The following is a 16,549-nucleotide window of genomic DNA, read 5'->3' on the forward strand; positions in this document are numbered from 1 at the left end:
TGCATATTTATTAGTTAAGAGGTCATTTGCCAACTAATGTGTACTTATGCATCTTAATCTGTAGTACTGAAGTTGCATGTCCTCCAACTTGGGGACAAGACAAATTTCTCAAAGGTGCTATAGTTCACTTCAGCGGTCTTCATGCACATAGTGCACTTAATTGAGGAACACAAGTTATGAAAGATTGAATAAGATTAGGTGCTCTTCATTCAAGACTGCTGAAGTTAGAAGTGTTTTTCCTGATGCAATACTATGCCTGCCCTAGTAGATTAGATCAGATCATCTGTACTTAGCCATCCTCCTTCCATATTGGGAAGTAATTTACTCTTAACACTGAACTACTACCTCATCTGTGTGCAAACACCGCGGCATCCATGAACAATCTGTTGAAAAAAGAGGTTTGAGGTTTAGTAAGCCAGTAGCAGTGAAGGACTAAAGAGTGAGTGAACAGACCAGTCCCAGAGGGAAGATCCTATGCTGGCAGGCAGAGGAGAGGATGAAGGATTGTTATCATTACAGGGCAAACCAGCCCAGTATATATACACATTTGATACAGGTCACATGCTGTATCAGCGGTTCATCAGTAAGCATTAAGTCCGAGGTTTTGGGGATATGAATAAGCTGATAAGCAGCATGAGTAAGCCAAAACTCCGGAGTTTCATGTGGAGAGATATATGAAACATGATTGAACATCAAGGAACATCAAGGAATGATATGGAACATCATGGAACATCAAGGAATGTTGTGGAATATCGTGGAATGATCCGGACTAAAGTCACATGATGTAATCTAGGCAAAATCCATCAAAGAACATATGTAATCTGACATGGCAGAACATAAGTCCATATCCGTACATAACTGATAAGATAAGAACACCGAAAACTCGGAAGTTCAACATGTTCAGTCCTCCCCTCAGCCTGTGCTCCTTGCCCTTGTCCAGGACTCATCCTCAATATGGCTCCTCACCCTGTCTAGGACATCCCCTCGGCCCGGCTCCTTGCCAGACCTAGGACACACCCATCCACACGCAAGGCTCCTCGCCCTGCAATGACACTAGCAGGAGCTCCTTGCCTCACTCATGACCTCACAAAGCTTACAACACCTTCCCGGTTCACAGGCAGCCCAGCCTGTTAAGGTTACACAGTCTATGAAGTACAGTATGAGTGTCTGTTGTCCGTGTATAAAGCTACAAAGTGGCTTACCTCAGTCTAGTGCTTGTGGTACTTGACTGAGGTAGCGCTATCCAAGACATGTTCATTTGAGTCCATATCCCAATCACGTGTCCATGTCACAGTTAGCGTGCATGTCCCAATCCCTCCTCAACACTCCCCCGGGATCACAATGTGCATGTACAGTAGATGCTTCCGTAAAGTAGGTAAAGTAAGGGCCTTTGTAAAGATGTCCGCCGGATTCTCAATGCCTGGAATATGAATAATTTTTAACTGCTTACCCCGAATTGCCTCCCACAGCCAATGGTACCATATGTGCAGGTGCCGCACGCGCAAGAAGTTAGCAGAGCGCGTTGCAAGGCTTTCTCCACCCGCGCTGTCCATGCGGATGATGACAGGGCACTCAACTGGCACATAGATTTCATCCATGATGTTCGCAATACAAACCCTCATCTGCCCGGCATGCACAGCTGCAATATACTCGGCTTTGGTCATTGACAAGGTGACGACCTCCTGCTGATGCGAGCTCCACAAGACAGGTCCGCCAGCCATCATGACCACATGCCCGTGGGTTGAACACCTGGTATCTGGGCAGTCACCTTGTTACGATCCCTGGACGAAGGAATCGTTCTTATGACTGGAGGGGATGAAACGCCTTACAGTGGCGCCCGATTTGGAAGGAGTCCACGTGACTTTTTGAGGCCCAGATAAGCAAAGATAAGTAACTGATACTAATGTCCATTAGTGGGACCTAAAATTTGAAACTCCCAGACAACACGACTTGCACCAACAGATACAAATAAATGCTGTGGCTGGCTGCTCTGTCCTGGGGTGAGGGCCCATGAAACACCTTCCAGTGGCGCCCAATATGGCAACTGGTGGCTTTCATCATGTGACTTACAGGCTGGCTGGCTGCTGCGGCCTGCCAGCGCTCACACTGTATACAGTCAATTAGTAAGTAATCATAGTAGACATAGTATGCCCATCTGATAGCCATTTGTTCAAAGAGTATACAGTAATATTCCTAAGCACTTACAGTGGCTGGTTGGGCTGGAAAGTGCAAAACAAAAAAATCTACATGTGCCTTTGCATAAGTCAAAGCACCTGTGTCTGCTCCAGATACTCACTGAATCATCAGGACAGTGACCTCATGCAGTTGAATGACTTTGTATGTGTCAGTTGCTTCTGTGATACAGCAAAGATGAGCAATATTGGGCAATTTGAACACTAGTGAGCATATTATTGCTTGTGTGTCATGTCTATCACTGACCTGTGTCATTGATGATGACCAACTGTACCTGTTTAACTTCTTATTATATTATCAGGATTTTGCACATTTTTACAAGCTCATAACAAGCCCATTTGCCCTGTATCAGCTATGGTTTCCTTATTGGGCAGGTTGCCTACTACTTATGGCAATACACTTGTCTTATTCGCCGCTGCTACGCCCGGCAGGATCCGATATGCATATTGTTGTATGCACCAATGTGAAGGCAACGACACAAAAATATTTCAAGTGACCTGTGAGCACCTAGTATGTACAGTACAGTGCTCCTCTCGCCCGCGGCGGCTTCGCCGCCCCGGGCGATTCGGAGCTATGCCGCAATCACAGGCATATTACCACTTTCCTTGTTCACCCAGAACCTTACTAGTACAGATAGAATCTACTATGACACCAGACTAGTCAATGCTACCGGATGCAGGCTCTTGCAACTCTGGAATTCGAATCTTACAACAGGCGGTTTGAATGTTTGACTCGGAAGCGCGCGGATGATGTAAGCTGTCCGACGTTTCTGTCCAATGAGACTGTCCAATGTCGCGATCTCCTAACGCGGTGCTGACTAAGCGAGGGCTCGGACGTTGCGGAAAAGACCCGATATTAGCATATCGGAACAGAACAGCACACTCATAGACCTCATCTGGGCCCCTCTGACTAAACACTGCATGTATGATACATGCTTAGCATCTGTGGGAGTATGTGTGCTACACAGACAGTGACTAGAGCCTAATGTATTGCTTCTGTAAGCACTGGGCCGATGATACAGCAACCAATGTAAATGTATTGAAGGTGTAACATGAAATAGAGTCTTCCTTCTCAATTGGAGCCTTGCAATTCATTGTCTATGCTTTTGAGAATATTCACTGATTCTTCCGCATTTGTTTAGATCTGTACAAGCTAGTTTAAGAGAAGTAAAAGGCTTACATCGCTTACTAAGCGCCCATTAAGCGCCCGTGTGCCGTTCGGAGTTGCATCCACCTGGAAATTCCAGGTGGATGCAACTCCGTGCGGCAGGGGAGAGATGCCGATTGGCTGATAAGCCCATTTCCTTGCCCTGTTAAGGCAGGCCTGCCGATGTTTGGGCTGAGTTTAAAATTCAGCTGCAAGACCATTAGTAGCATGGTTACTGTGCTACTATAGGCCAATAAAATCCGTAAAATCTTCAAAATATTATGCCTTATAGCCCTCATACTATAGAGTCTATTGCTAGTCTTACCTTCTCATGCAGTTCAGTACACAGGGCACAATTTACAAAATAAGAAATCACACAAATGCCTCAGTGACATGCTTGTGGTCCTTTGTGCCTGGTAAATGATCTTGAAGAATGCAATTGTATGCCTATAAGCACCTGAGACCTGCTATTTGGAGCATCTTTGTGTCCTGTAGTGTACATTACAATCTACTTGCTGCTGTTTCTGATATAAGCCCCACCCTTGTAGATGCAGAGGCACATGTGAGTTTTTTTCTTTTGCATTTTGTGGCTTCACTAGCCATTGTATATGCATAGCATTCACACAATATATCCTCTAATGAAGGGCTTTCAGGAGGGTATAGTATGCTTGTATCATTTGTTACTGATGTGTGCTTTGAAGGCTTGTAATGATTCAGTTTACATTGTGCAATAAGTGCTCAATAAGCGCCCATGCCATGCGAGATTCACTCGTTGACAGGTCAAAATTTTGACCTGTCAACAAGTCATCTTGCAGTGTAGTCTCCCAGACTCTGTTGCAAACTGCTGCAAAAAGTAATTGTCCTTAATAGGATTCACCATTCTCAGCCCAGCCACAAGTTGAAATGAATCCAAAAGACCTCGAAATATTCATGCTAGTAGTCCTCATACTATAGACTCTATAATGGGTATCAGTTTGCTGTAGTGTCCATTACTCATGCCACAATATGCAAAACAAAAAGTGCACAAGTTGTCATGGTTTTCTTTACTTTGTTCAAATAAATAACACAGCATATCCACATTTTTAGACCCACTGGATAGTGAAGTTGTATCATTGCTAGACTGCTGAATCAAAATGCAAAACTGGGAGATTGGATCCAGGGCAACTTTCATTAAACATACAGTTCATGAGGTTCCTTAGATAATATCTATGCAGGATAGCAATGACACTCCCTTAGCATACTGCTACTTTTGGTCAAAACTGCCCTTTTGAGTGTTACTGCTCTTCCATGGCCATGATAAAATCAAAAATACCCCAAAAATCCACAATGGTATGTGCCATATCATAGATCTGATCTTGGGTATCACTTTACCATGTAGCTCGAGGGACTTCCGACTAAATTTGGTTTCTCTCCCACTTATCTGATTCATATAACCAAATAAAATACTCACAGACATTCCATCAAAGTATCTGGCTACTATATTGGGCAGAAGGATTTCCCTGTGAGTTGGTGGTTTGCTATTTGATCTGAGCTCAATAATCATTACAAAATTGGGGCATGCTTGACAATTGTTGTGGTGTTGCTTCACAACAGTGACAGCTTCTTTGCAAGTCATATGACTGTGTTTGCTGCCCAATCCAATATTCAAGCTGACTACTACAGTGCTGCTCATGTAATGTCTTGTAAATTATTGGTTGAAATGACTGACAATGGCTATATAGTGCTGTACCCATATTGACAAGTTGAAATTTGTCAACAACTTCATGCTGCCCACATTTTTGTTGTGGCAACACCTCTATGTAGCATCCAATGAAAACCATTGAGTGATCACTGACTTCACTACAGGGATTCCAGCAGCTATTTGTGTTGTACCAGGCAAAATGAAGCATACTTACATGTTGGATCAATACTATATAGGTACTACCACCAGAATACATCTCCACATTCCTATTCTGTCCAACCTATGCCTATGTCACCGCATAAAGGGTCACTCAGCATTGTGTACTTTATGCCAATGTGCATGCCATCACTCAAAATCAAAAAAGAATTGATGGGTAGAGATTCAATGAGAACACTGGCTCAGTAGGGGAAGTCACAAATACATGTTCCTGAGGCAGATGACCTTGGAGCTCAAGCAAGGAAACCACATTGTTTTTCCATTAGCAAGTGGCTACATCTGTTGAATGTTTTTGATATGTATTCTATGTCTGTCTATCTTTTCTGTCAGAATTTCACTTGTCATCATTGCATGCTTTTGTTGTACTATTACCAATATATGTGCACACTGACATTTCAATGCTTTGAAGCACTTAACAATGCATATACTATGTGGACTATTATTGTGACTATTTCCCCATCTCCCAATCTCTACTGTGTTCCTGCTCATTGCAGTTATCATAGGATCCTTCAGTACTGATATAATTGCTGTTGTATGCTTGGTAAATGATGATTATACTAATCAATTACTAAGTTATAATGGTATACTCCATTTTGGTAACCATGTCACCAAGCATTATCAGAGGTTTCACAACCTCTTACCACTTTGAATAGCTCAGAGATCTTTGTCACTGAGATTCATGTCCCTATCGACAGGGTGATTAACTCTGTAATCAGCTGTCTACAATTGAAGCAGAACTATGACGGACTGGAACCCAAAGATGGCAGAGAAATTAAGAGAATATGTTTATTGACATCATCACTCACACTTGGCAGTTCTCTTATGACATCTGTTTGATCATAATGGTTGGTCATAACATACATATGAAAGCCATTAATTGTTGATTTTACTGTAGCAATCAGTGACTGATAAACACATCATAAGTCAACCTCCCTGTGCTCTAGATATGTCAGGCATGCACTTAAATAATGAAACCATATGCCTGAGCCTAAGGGGCAATCATATGCAACTCAACTGTTCTGATACCACATTGGCATGCCCATGCACCCTCTAAGATTTGATGTTACAATGTGACACCATCAATAACTGTTCATGACACCAATTGGCAGTAGCATCTGCTGAAATGGAGTGATTACTTGCATTGAATGCTGCTAGATATGACTGACTCACTTGTGAATTCATTACAATCATGTAATTCATTTTTGATAATACATGTCAGCTACCATGCACCCAATGGCCATCACAGGCACAGAGTATAAACTGGACAGATGACCAAAATTGTGCAGTAATCAAAACAGATCATATATGCAGTGAGGAGTGAGAAATGATTACCAAAGCAACGTTCTAGCCATAGGCAAGGCATTTGAAATCACAATTCTATGGACCCATGTACATTAAATGGTGCATGATGAGCTCAATAGTTGTTGGTACATAGTGGTACCATGTCTGTAGGGAAGCCTGGATATGTAAGTTCAATCATTGTGAAAAAGAATAGTGGGGTTATCAAGGCATGCACAAGTCAAAATCCAGAGTGAGAGATATGTAAGATTGAATGTCTGGAGCTGAGGAGGTAGTGTTACAGATGTGACACTACTAGACATGTTGCCTGCTTGCTCTGAGATTTCAAACTGAAGGGATCGTATTGCCAGACATGGCCCACTCCCCAGCAAGTGAAGTGTTGGAGTAGATTGTCAGCTGGAGTCCTGCCGGGTGGTTCCCGTCAAATGTGATGCCGTAGTCGAGTGTTCCCTTCAGGTATTGGAGGACACATTTCAGCACATGCCAGTGGGTATATCCTGGGTTGGCCATGAAGTGTTAGGGATAGAGGCTTGATAGCCTCAGAGTGCACAGAAACTCGTTAGAAGTGTTTACTTACCGAGTGGCTGCATCAGTGAAGGTTTGTTATGTGCTTATCTTACTCTCCTTATCTTTCCTTTATTCCTCTCAATGGACATCAATGTAGCGCTTTCATTATTTTATTACCGAGGTATTGATTACCGACGTTTTAATGCTTTAGAAGCGCTTGTTACTGTATCTACTAAACAGACTATTACTGAGTTTCTAGTGTGTGTTCTTACTTATTATGACCAGATGCTTTCAGTACTGATACAAGAGCTATTGTATGCTTGGTAAATGATGGTTATTACTGATCAATTACCGAGTTATAATGGTTTTGTATCGGCATAGAAAGGAATGGCTGTGCGACAATTACCGAGCCATTCCTGAAGCTATGTTGAATGGCTGTGCTATCCTTAGGCTGTACACCGAAAATGCGGACTCTTGCATGCCTCGGTAATGCCTCGGGAATCACAGTCCTGAAACAGTGGCTGTACTGTGGCTGTACTAGGATGACTCGGTAACATAGCTTGCCTTGTTGGAAACAATGAAGTGTAAGGCTATGATCCTATTGTTCTCCTAGAATGGCCTCTGGAGCGGTGTAAATGAGTCAAGGACATGTACTATACACTTCTACGACACTCCTTGATTTTCTATATACTTCCATGTAGCTCCATTGGCTGTGTCCTCGGTAATGGCATAAAAGGGCATTCCCGAGCACGGTCAAGGACATCTATCATCCAATCCACCATCTACTCTTCACCGAAACACACCCTGTGTGCCACTCAAAGTCTTACTTTGTCCCGAGTGCTAAGTTAGCCATACTAGCCACTCAACCACTCTCGCCGAGTTCTTACCGACGCGCTCTAAGACCTGCGACAGTGAAACCTTACTTAGTACAGTCCTCGCGCTACTAGTAAGGTTTAAGTAACCCATTGACTGACTTCACAAGTTGAGTTCAGTAAGAGAAGGTGCTTAGTCATCATCTACTTCTGTAAACTTGTTACCAACATCAATAGATCTCTGTATCAACTAGTTCCATACTAGCACGTCTCAGTGGCATTACTATAATTAAAGTGGTTAGCCTAACCAGCAACTCACTTGACACTAAAGCAAGCCTTATAGCCATTAGCTGGTTGAGGATTAATTGCCTTAGTGAGTCCCTCTTGAAGCACGGCCTCGCGCTGCTACATTAGGGTTTTGTAACTTGCCATCGTCACTGTGCAGTCAAAGCTAGCTGTACAGACTTCCATTCAACTTCTGTTGTGTGACTTCAAAACCAAAAAAGCCCATTCCTTTGGAATCAACCTCTGGATACTAATCCTCTGTATTCAGACTTCATCCTCTATTCTGAAAAGCTCTAAACCTCGGCAATAATCCCCATTCATTGCCGACTCAAATCCATTCATAGCTTACTCTTCCCAGTTGAAGAGCAGTACTGCATACTTGTATAGCAGCACTGACTAAAGTCCCACCCTCTTTTGTATTTGTTGTGGATCTGGTATCCTCATTACAGCTCAACTTTGCGCCGTCTCGGTAATTGCATTGCCGAAGATTACCGAGGATTTTACCGTTTGTTACCGCTTTGTATAGGCAATACAAATCTCTATCACCGAGGTTACTATTCCTATTGACTCGGCAATAAACTCGGTAACTAGCTTTCTATAAACAAAAACAGAACCATAACATGAAGTGGCTGAGCAGCTGTATGGGGTAGGAGAGGTCCGGTTGTGACGCAACTGCAAGGTACATGACTGCACCCAGACCCTTGCAATAGGGCATCTTCTCCATCTCGGCTCGCTGCTCTGCAGTCACCGGCTCAGCCTCCTTCAATAACTTGCAGCCTGGCTCGAGCGGTGTGCCTACAGGGTTTGTGTGACAGATAGGCATCACTATGCCTGCCCAGTACTATAGATTATGAACCATCTAGTGTAGATAAGATTAGATCACACATGTACTTAATCATCTGCCTTCCTTGTTGGGAAGTAACTGATCTTAACCCACTACTGCCACCTCGTATGCGTGCAAACCACCGCGCCGTCCGAGCATGGAGTCTTATCTCTAGTCGAGAGTGCTCCTCGCACTCTGACGAACAGTGCGAGCTCCTCGCTGCACTGAGGAGCACAGCTCCTTGCTGTCTCCAAAACCGGGCGGCTCCTTGCCAGCGTAGGACTACAGGAGGCTCCTTGCCTCACTGATGACAACAGCCGGCTCCTTGCCTCACTGATGACAACAGCCGGCTCCTCGCCGTGCTGACAATCCTCAACTAGGCTCCTCGCCCGTCTAGGAACAACCCTTGACAGGCTCCTCGCCTCGTCTAGGACCCACTGTTAGGTATATCTAATCAAAGTATCTAAGTCACAAAGTCTGTCAAGTGGCTAGCACCGACATGTGACTAACGGCACGAGCCTTCCTTTCTAAGAAAAGTCAGAACTTGCCTACTTGAGACTTAAGTCAAGTGACTAAGGAAGATCGTGCCGGACATCTGATCGACTTGACTAGACTCACCTGTTGTGACCTAACCAAGGCTGATCGGTTTGGCTTTTGAACAATGAATACGCGGGCAGTCAACCGAGGGTTTCAATAGGACTATTGTTCACATGTGGAATATTCTAGGACTCTTTGTAGATATATAAATGCTGTCGTAGAGTATGGATGAATAACACTCTCTTGAACTTCAATCCATCGGTGAGCCACTCAATCATCCATAGCCTCGCGCTGGACACACTAAGGTCAATTGTACTTATAGCTGTGCGCTAAGTCGATCTACCTTGACCCCTTCAACAATATATAGCTCCGTGCTACTCTGAAGGGTTCGGTAAGAGTAAGTTTCACCGATCTACGGTTAGAGTTGGGTTCGTGCTTAGTGGCATCCTCAACTATTGTTGTAACGTTCTATTCACTATAGTTCATCAGGAAACCCACCCTGCGCGAATTTGCGTAAATTCACGTCAATTTCCTGGACACCCCATTACCTTGACCCCCCCTTTCAATTTGCTCGAATTTACGCAAAATCCACGTCAAACCGGTGCTAAAGACAGCTCAACGCAAAACAAATCAGTAGTCCAATCCATTTCAATTCATTTGAATTTACAGTACATGATCGCCACCATTATCTATCAGGACTGCAACATGCATAAACCGTAAACAAACACTTAAGCCTCCATCACCTTTGAGAACGCAAACGTCGGTCCACCCGCACTTCAAGCCAAGCTTGTTGGGGCCGAGCTCGGTCACATCGATGCCAGCGATGGACGTATGTGACACTCTTAACGAGCACGTCCAGGCATGCGAGGGGGAAGGCAGGGTGTGTGGGTGCACGACAGGGTGCAACCGTGACGAGTCAGATATACGGCGTGACGCTGCATATGGGTGCACTTACCTCGAGCGCAAAACGTATACTTGAGAGCGGGTATGTGGTGTCCATCAGCATGCTGCTCACGAGGTTGAACTGGCAAAAAATGTCAGACGTGGGAATCAGACTGACGGGTGACGGACTGACGGGTGAGCTCGTGGGTAGACAGCCTCGAGTCTGTGATGCAGTTACATACGTGAGCATGAGCAGGGGCAGGCACGTACAGAGTATACTTATGTGGTGTGTGCCGTGCCCACCACACTTGTTGCGGCACCTTCCCGACGTGTCCAACGTGCCGGCCGTGCGCCCGCCCGTCCGCGTGCTTGGTTGTTCCCCACCTGCTTGGCCACCCACCCCCGCACCTGTACCCATGTTCCGCCCGTCGGCTGCGTTTGCACGCGGAGCATTGGCCCTGCGTGCTCACGGTTGGCATGTGTGTTGTGCTTTGCGAGCGTCCTGCCAGTGTGCCCGCGGTCAGCTTGCGTGCTCGCATTCGACTGCACTCACCTGCACTGCTGGCCCCCGTGATCCGCTCGTTGAATACGTCTGCGTGCTCGTGGGCACACCGCCCTGTCGAGCTTCGTGGCCCTCCCTCATTGCTCACGCACCCGCCGTCTGCTCGGCGGGTGACCGTGCATTTGCGCGCCGAGTGTCGCCGGGTGCATTTGCGCGCTGGGGGTCATCGGGTGCATTTGCGCGCTGGGCGGTCAGACACCACGTAGGCATTGAGCATGCGAGGAAACTAGCTTACAGTACTGGTGGTCTGAGAGGGTTCGAGGTAGTACTGAAAAGCGTGAGTCGCCAGCGAGGCAGACTCGAAGCGCCCGGTGGCGGAGTTCAGGGCAGGCCTCGTACTGCCTTGAGTCGTGGCGACACTGAGTACTTGTCCCACTGCGAGCACTTGTACTCCTCTCGCCACCGCCTCTCACCCTGCCTGTCGACCCCGCCGTCCCGCTCGCGACAGGGCGGTCCCTCCCACGCACCGATGCCGTCGCCAGCACGAATGTGCCGCTACCCGCCAGCATGTGCCCCGTCACGCCGCCGCGTCGACTCATCGCGCGCCCGGTACGCCCTAGCTGCCCCTCCACGTCGCGTCGCGCGCACTACGCACTGCACGCAAGTCGTTAGCGCCTGTGCAGTGTTCTGCACGGGTTCTCTCTGCAACTTGTCCGCCATTGCGCGTGTTCACCGACCACTATTCCCCGTCCTGTCCTGTCACCCGCACCTGTCCCGTCGCGTACCACGCGTCCCCGTAAGTCATCCTGCTCGTTGCTGCCCATGTCCCCGACCTCCCCGCACGGACTCGCTACTGCTCACCCTCCACAAACGCAACTTTTTGAGAATCAACGAGTGCTACCAGCACCCAGCAGCAACGCAACTCACGCAGCGCGACAATCCGTCCGTTCGCACCGTCTCGCACCACGCAGATGGCGCAAACAGGAGGACCGGAGCCCGAGCATCGAGAAGGAGTGTGGAAGGCGGGAGGCAAAGTCGAGTGAGCGTGAAGGCTCGAGAGTACAGGTGAGTGCGCCCGCCTGCATGCACGCACGCCCATCCACCCACCTGCGTCCTCGCACGCTATCCACTCGGCATCCCGACCCTTCACTGTCACCCACACCTGCGTCCACTCGCGGGACCTGCAGATAACACATATCCGCCGAGCAGGTACGTATGAATTGCCGCCGCGGCCGTCACTTCGGATCGCCTGTTCCAGTGTGTCAGTGCTGGACAGGCAGACAGCCCCTGTCTGCGGCAGACCAGACAGCCCGCAATGTGCACGGTTGCTCGCGCATAACAGGTGAGCAGACGTGCCCTATCTCACAACTGCTCGCCCAATGTCACCCAGCTAGTGGCTGCCCAGGCTACACCGGCAACCTCGACAGCCCCACGTCTGCGACCTCTCCGCCCCAAGCCCCAATCGCGCTAGGCAACCTTTCCAAGTCCACCTGTGTGCGGCATCGGTGTTTCCCGCCGAGAAGGAGTGCCATGACTCAACGTGCCGCACGGCCCTGCAGGTGGCATATGCCACTTCAGCCCAAGCTCAACCCTGTAGAGCCCTTGGTGTATGCGATCATCGCCGCCGCCATCGTCTTGTCGACGTGCACGTCCCGCGCCAATGGCCACGCACATGCCGACCGGATGGGCAGAAACATCCCCATATTGAGCCCAAGGTGTGTACGCTAACGTCTGACTGTCTGTGTAACATTGACCATCATCACGGCAGCGAACTCGAGCACTGCAGACAGCGAACACGTCTGCCAGACGTTGCGCCGCGCGCAGCTTGCAGCAAGTGGCCCCACCGCACTCTCGTGCCTTCTGGTTTGATAGTGAATGTTGAACACAATTGTATTAGCATATGTCAGTCAAACAACAAATATATTTATGGGATGTTTTTACGGGGCTGTGGACAGCCCGTTTACACCGGATTTTATTGCTTTACACTGATTTACGAGACACTGGTGCCCAAAGTGGCGCGGCGGCGCTTTACCGCGCATTTGCGCCACATTTGCGCGGGGTGGGTTTCCTGATGTTGTAACCAACTTACTTCGATCAACTGAGTTTCTTAGCTTCACTAAGAATGTAGGCACTACTGTGCCACTCCGGACTTAGTGTTTGAACCCGTTGAGCAAAATCAATTCTCAATCGACTAATCCTCATAGTCGATCATGCAAATTGTTGTGTTAATCCTCTTCACAATGAGATAATCCTCAATTCATTTCTTAACTAAGGTGACTACAATTACGTAACTACCAATGGTTGTTACTAAGTAAGTACTCGGTAAGTTAGCAATCCCAGTCCATAACACCCACCGTCCGCACTGGACAGCACTGGCAGCAGTGCACCAAGGTCACCCCTGGCCTATAGGGCAGTGAAGCCTGTTCAAACCCCTGAACAAGGCCTCCCAGATAGGCCGAGCTCTTACAGTTTGTGTCTTTCATTCCAAACCGGTCTAACACACGTTCCATGTACGCGCGCTGGGAAAGACACATGGTTTTTTGTTCTGGTCCTGCTTGATCAGGATGCCAAGCATGTACTTGAATTCTGCTCCCCCGCTGAGCTGGTACCACACAGTGAGTTCAGATTGCACGTTGTCTAGACTTGCGCTCAAATCTGCTGCTTCATTGATGTTGTCCATGTAGGTAGCCGTGATTGCTAGGCCTTCCTCGTCAAACCTGGCCCACACGCATTTGTCTGATTGCAAGCGTAAGAAACCCAAGTCCTTGTAGGTTTTGGCAAGGTCCTTCCACCAGTCGTTCCCGGCTTGCATCAGGCTGTAGAGTCCGCGGTTCATCCTGCGTATGTGGGTGTGGTTCATCCTGCGTATGTGGGCAGGGAACTCTTTAGATACGTACCCTGCTGGCTGCTCCATGTAGATGGTCTCCTCGGGCGAAGCATTCAGGTATGCTGTTATGGTTCTGTTTTTGATTTAATGACACCTAGTTACCGAGTTTATTGCTGAGTCAATAGGAATAGTAACCTTGGTAATAGAGATCTGTATTGCCTATACAAAGCGGTAACAAATGGTAAAATCTTCGGTAATCTTCGGCAATGCAATTACCGAGACAGTGCAAAGTTGGGCTGTAATGAGGATACCAGATCCACAACAAGTACAAAAGAGGGTGGGACTTTAGTCAGTGCTGCTATACAAGTATGCAGTACTGCTCTTCAACTGGGAAGAGTAAGCTAAGAATGTATTTAAGTTGGCAATGAATGGGGGTTATTGCCGAGGTTTAGAGCCTTTTAGAATAGAGGATGAAGTCTGAATACAGAGGATTAGTATCCAGAGGTTGATTCTGAAGGAATGGGCTTTTTCGGTTTTGAAGTCACACAACAGAAGTTGAATGGAAGTCTGAACAGCTAGCTTTGACTGCACAGTGACAATGGCAAATTACAAAACCCTAATGTAGCAGCGCAAGGCCGTGCTTCAAGAGGGGCTCACTAAGGCAATTAATCCTCAGCCAGCTAATGGCTATAAGGCTTGCTTTAGTGTCAAGTGAGTTGCTGGTTAGGCTAACCACTTTAATTATAGTAATGCCACTGAGACGTGCTAGTATGGAACTAGTTGATACAGAGATCTATTGATGTTGGTAACAAGTTTACAGAAGTAGATGATGACTAAGCACCTTCTCTTACTGAACTCAACTTGTGAAGTCAGTCAATGAGTTACTTAATCTTACTAGTAGCGCGAGGACTGTACTAAGTAAGGTTTCACTGTTGCAGGTCTTAGAGCACGTCGGTAAGAACTCAGCGAGAGAGTAGCTAGTATGGCTAACTTAGCACTCGGGGCAAAGTAAGACTTTGAGTGGCACACAGGGTGTGTTTTGGTGAAGAGTAGATGGTGAATTGAAGATAGATGTCCTTGACTGTGCTCGGGAATGGCCTTTTATGCCATTACCAAGGACACAGCCAATGGAGCTACATGGAAGTATATAGAAAATCAAGGAGTGTTGTAGAAGTGTGTAGTACATGTCCTTGACTCATTTACACCGCTTCAGAGGCCATTCTAGGAGAACAATAGGATCATAGCCTTACACTTTGTTGTTTCCAACAAGGCAAGCTATGTTACCAAGTCATCCTAGTATAGCCACAGTACAGCCACTGTTTCAGGACTGTGATTCCTGAGGCATTACCGAGGCATGCAAGAGTCCGCATTTTTGGTGTACAGCCTAAGGATAGCACAGCCATTCAACATGGCTTCGGGAATGGCTCAGTAATTGTTGCACAGCCATTCCTTTCTATGCCGATACAAAACCATTATAACTTGGTAATTGATGATTAGTAACCATCATTTACCGAGCATACAACAGCTCTTGTATCAGTACTGAAGGCATCTGGTCATACTGAGTAAGAACACACTAGAAACTCGGTAATAGTCCGTTTAGTAGATACAGTAACAAGCACTTCTAAAGCATCAAACCCTCGGTAATCAATACCTCGGTAATAAAACAATGAAAGTGCTACATTGATGTCCATTCAGTGGAATAAAGGAAAGATAAGGAGAGTAAGATAAGCACATAACAAACCTTCACTGATGCAGCCACTCAGTAAGTAAACACTTCTAATGCGTTTCTGTGCACTCTGAGGCTATCAAGCCTCTATCCCTAACACCGGGTAATCACTCAGAACAAGAACAGGAACCAAGTGTCTTCGTTGCGCAATAGTAAAGAGTCATAAGTACAAGTATATCACGGTGTACTGAAGTACATACCTTCATTGTGCAATAGTACAGACTAAAGGACAATGAAGGTGTGAATCCAAACATGAAGGGAATTGCTTATGTAATGTGAAGGAACGGTGACGGGTATGTGTGCGGAACTGTGATGTTTGTGTAAGGTAAGTGTCCGTAGTGATGTATCGTAGTAACTGCAGGGAGGCAGGTTACAGCCACTTGCTAATGAAAAAACAATGTGGTTTCCTGCCATGAGCTCCAAGGCCATCTGCCTCAGGAACATGTATTTGTGACTTCCCCTATTGAGCCAGTGTTCTCATTGAATCTCTACCCATTAATTTCTTTTGGATTTTGAGTGATGGCATGCGCATCGGCATAAAGTACACAATGCTGAGTGACCCTTTATGTGGTGATATAGGCATAGGTTGGACAGAATAGGAATGTGGAGATGTATTCTGGTGGTAGTACCTATATAGTATTGATCCAACATGTAAGTATGCTTCATTTTGCCTGGTACAACACAGATAGCTGCTGGAATCCCTGTAGTGAAGTCAGTGAACACTCAATGGTTTTCATTGGATGCTACATAGAGGTGTTGCCACAAGAAACAATGCAGGCAGCATGAAGTTGTTGACAAGTTTCAACTTGTCAATATTGGTACAGCACTATATAGCCATTGTCAGTTATTTCAATCAATATTTTATCAGAAATCACATGAGCAGCACTGTAGTAGCCATCTTGAATATTGGATTGGGCTGCAAGCACAAATGCAGTCATATGACTTGCACAGAAGCTATCACTGTTGTGAAGCAACACCACAACAATTGTCAAGCATGCTCTAATTTTGTAATGATTATTGAGCTCAGATCAACTAGCAAACCACCAACTCACAGGGAAATCCTTCTGCCCCATGTAGTACCCAGATACTTGTTGGAATGTCTGTGAGTATGAT

General features: G+C 46.5%; 1 protein-coding gene across 1 annotated transcript; it reads left to right on the forward strand.

The window, feature by feature from the left end:
- Positions 1–10,313: 10,313 nt before the first annotated feature.
- Positions 10,314–12,765, forward strand: C8Q71DRAFT_897459 (uncharacterized protein; the record flags this gene model as incomplete). Its single annotated transcript, XM_047928758.1, has 10 exons — positions 10,314–10,379; positions 10,420–10,860; positions 10,891–11,220; positions 11,504–11,679; positions 11,855–11,948; positions 12,071–12,092; positions 12,142–12,225; positions 12,274–12,388; positions 12,443–12,602; positions 12,652–12,765. The coding sequence occupies 10 exons, from the start codon at positions 10,314–10,316 to the stop codon at positions 12,763–12,765; spliced, it is 1,602 nt and encodes a 533-aa protein (XP_047780679.1).
- Positions 12,766–16,549: the final 3,784 nt, after the last annotated feature.

Source organism: Rhodofomes roseus (genome assembly GCF_022264815.1).
Source record: "Rhodofomes roseus strain CIRM-BRFM 1785 chromosome Unknown C8Q71scaffold_7, whole genome shotgun sequence".
Lineage (NCBI taxonomy): Eukaryota > Fungi > Basidiomycota > Agaricomycetes > Polyporales > Fomitopsidaceae > Rhodofomes > Rhodofomes roseus.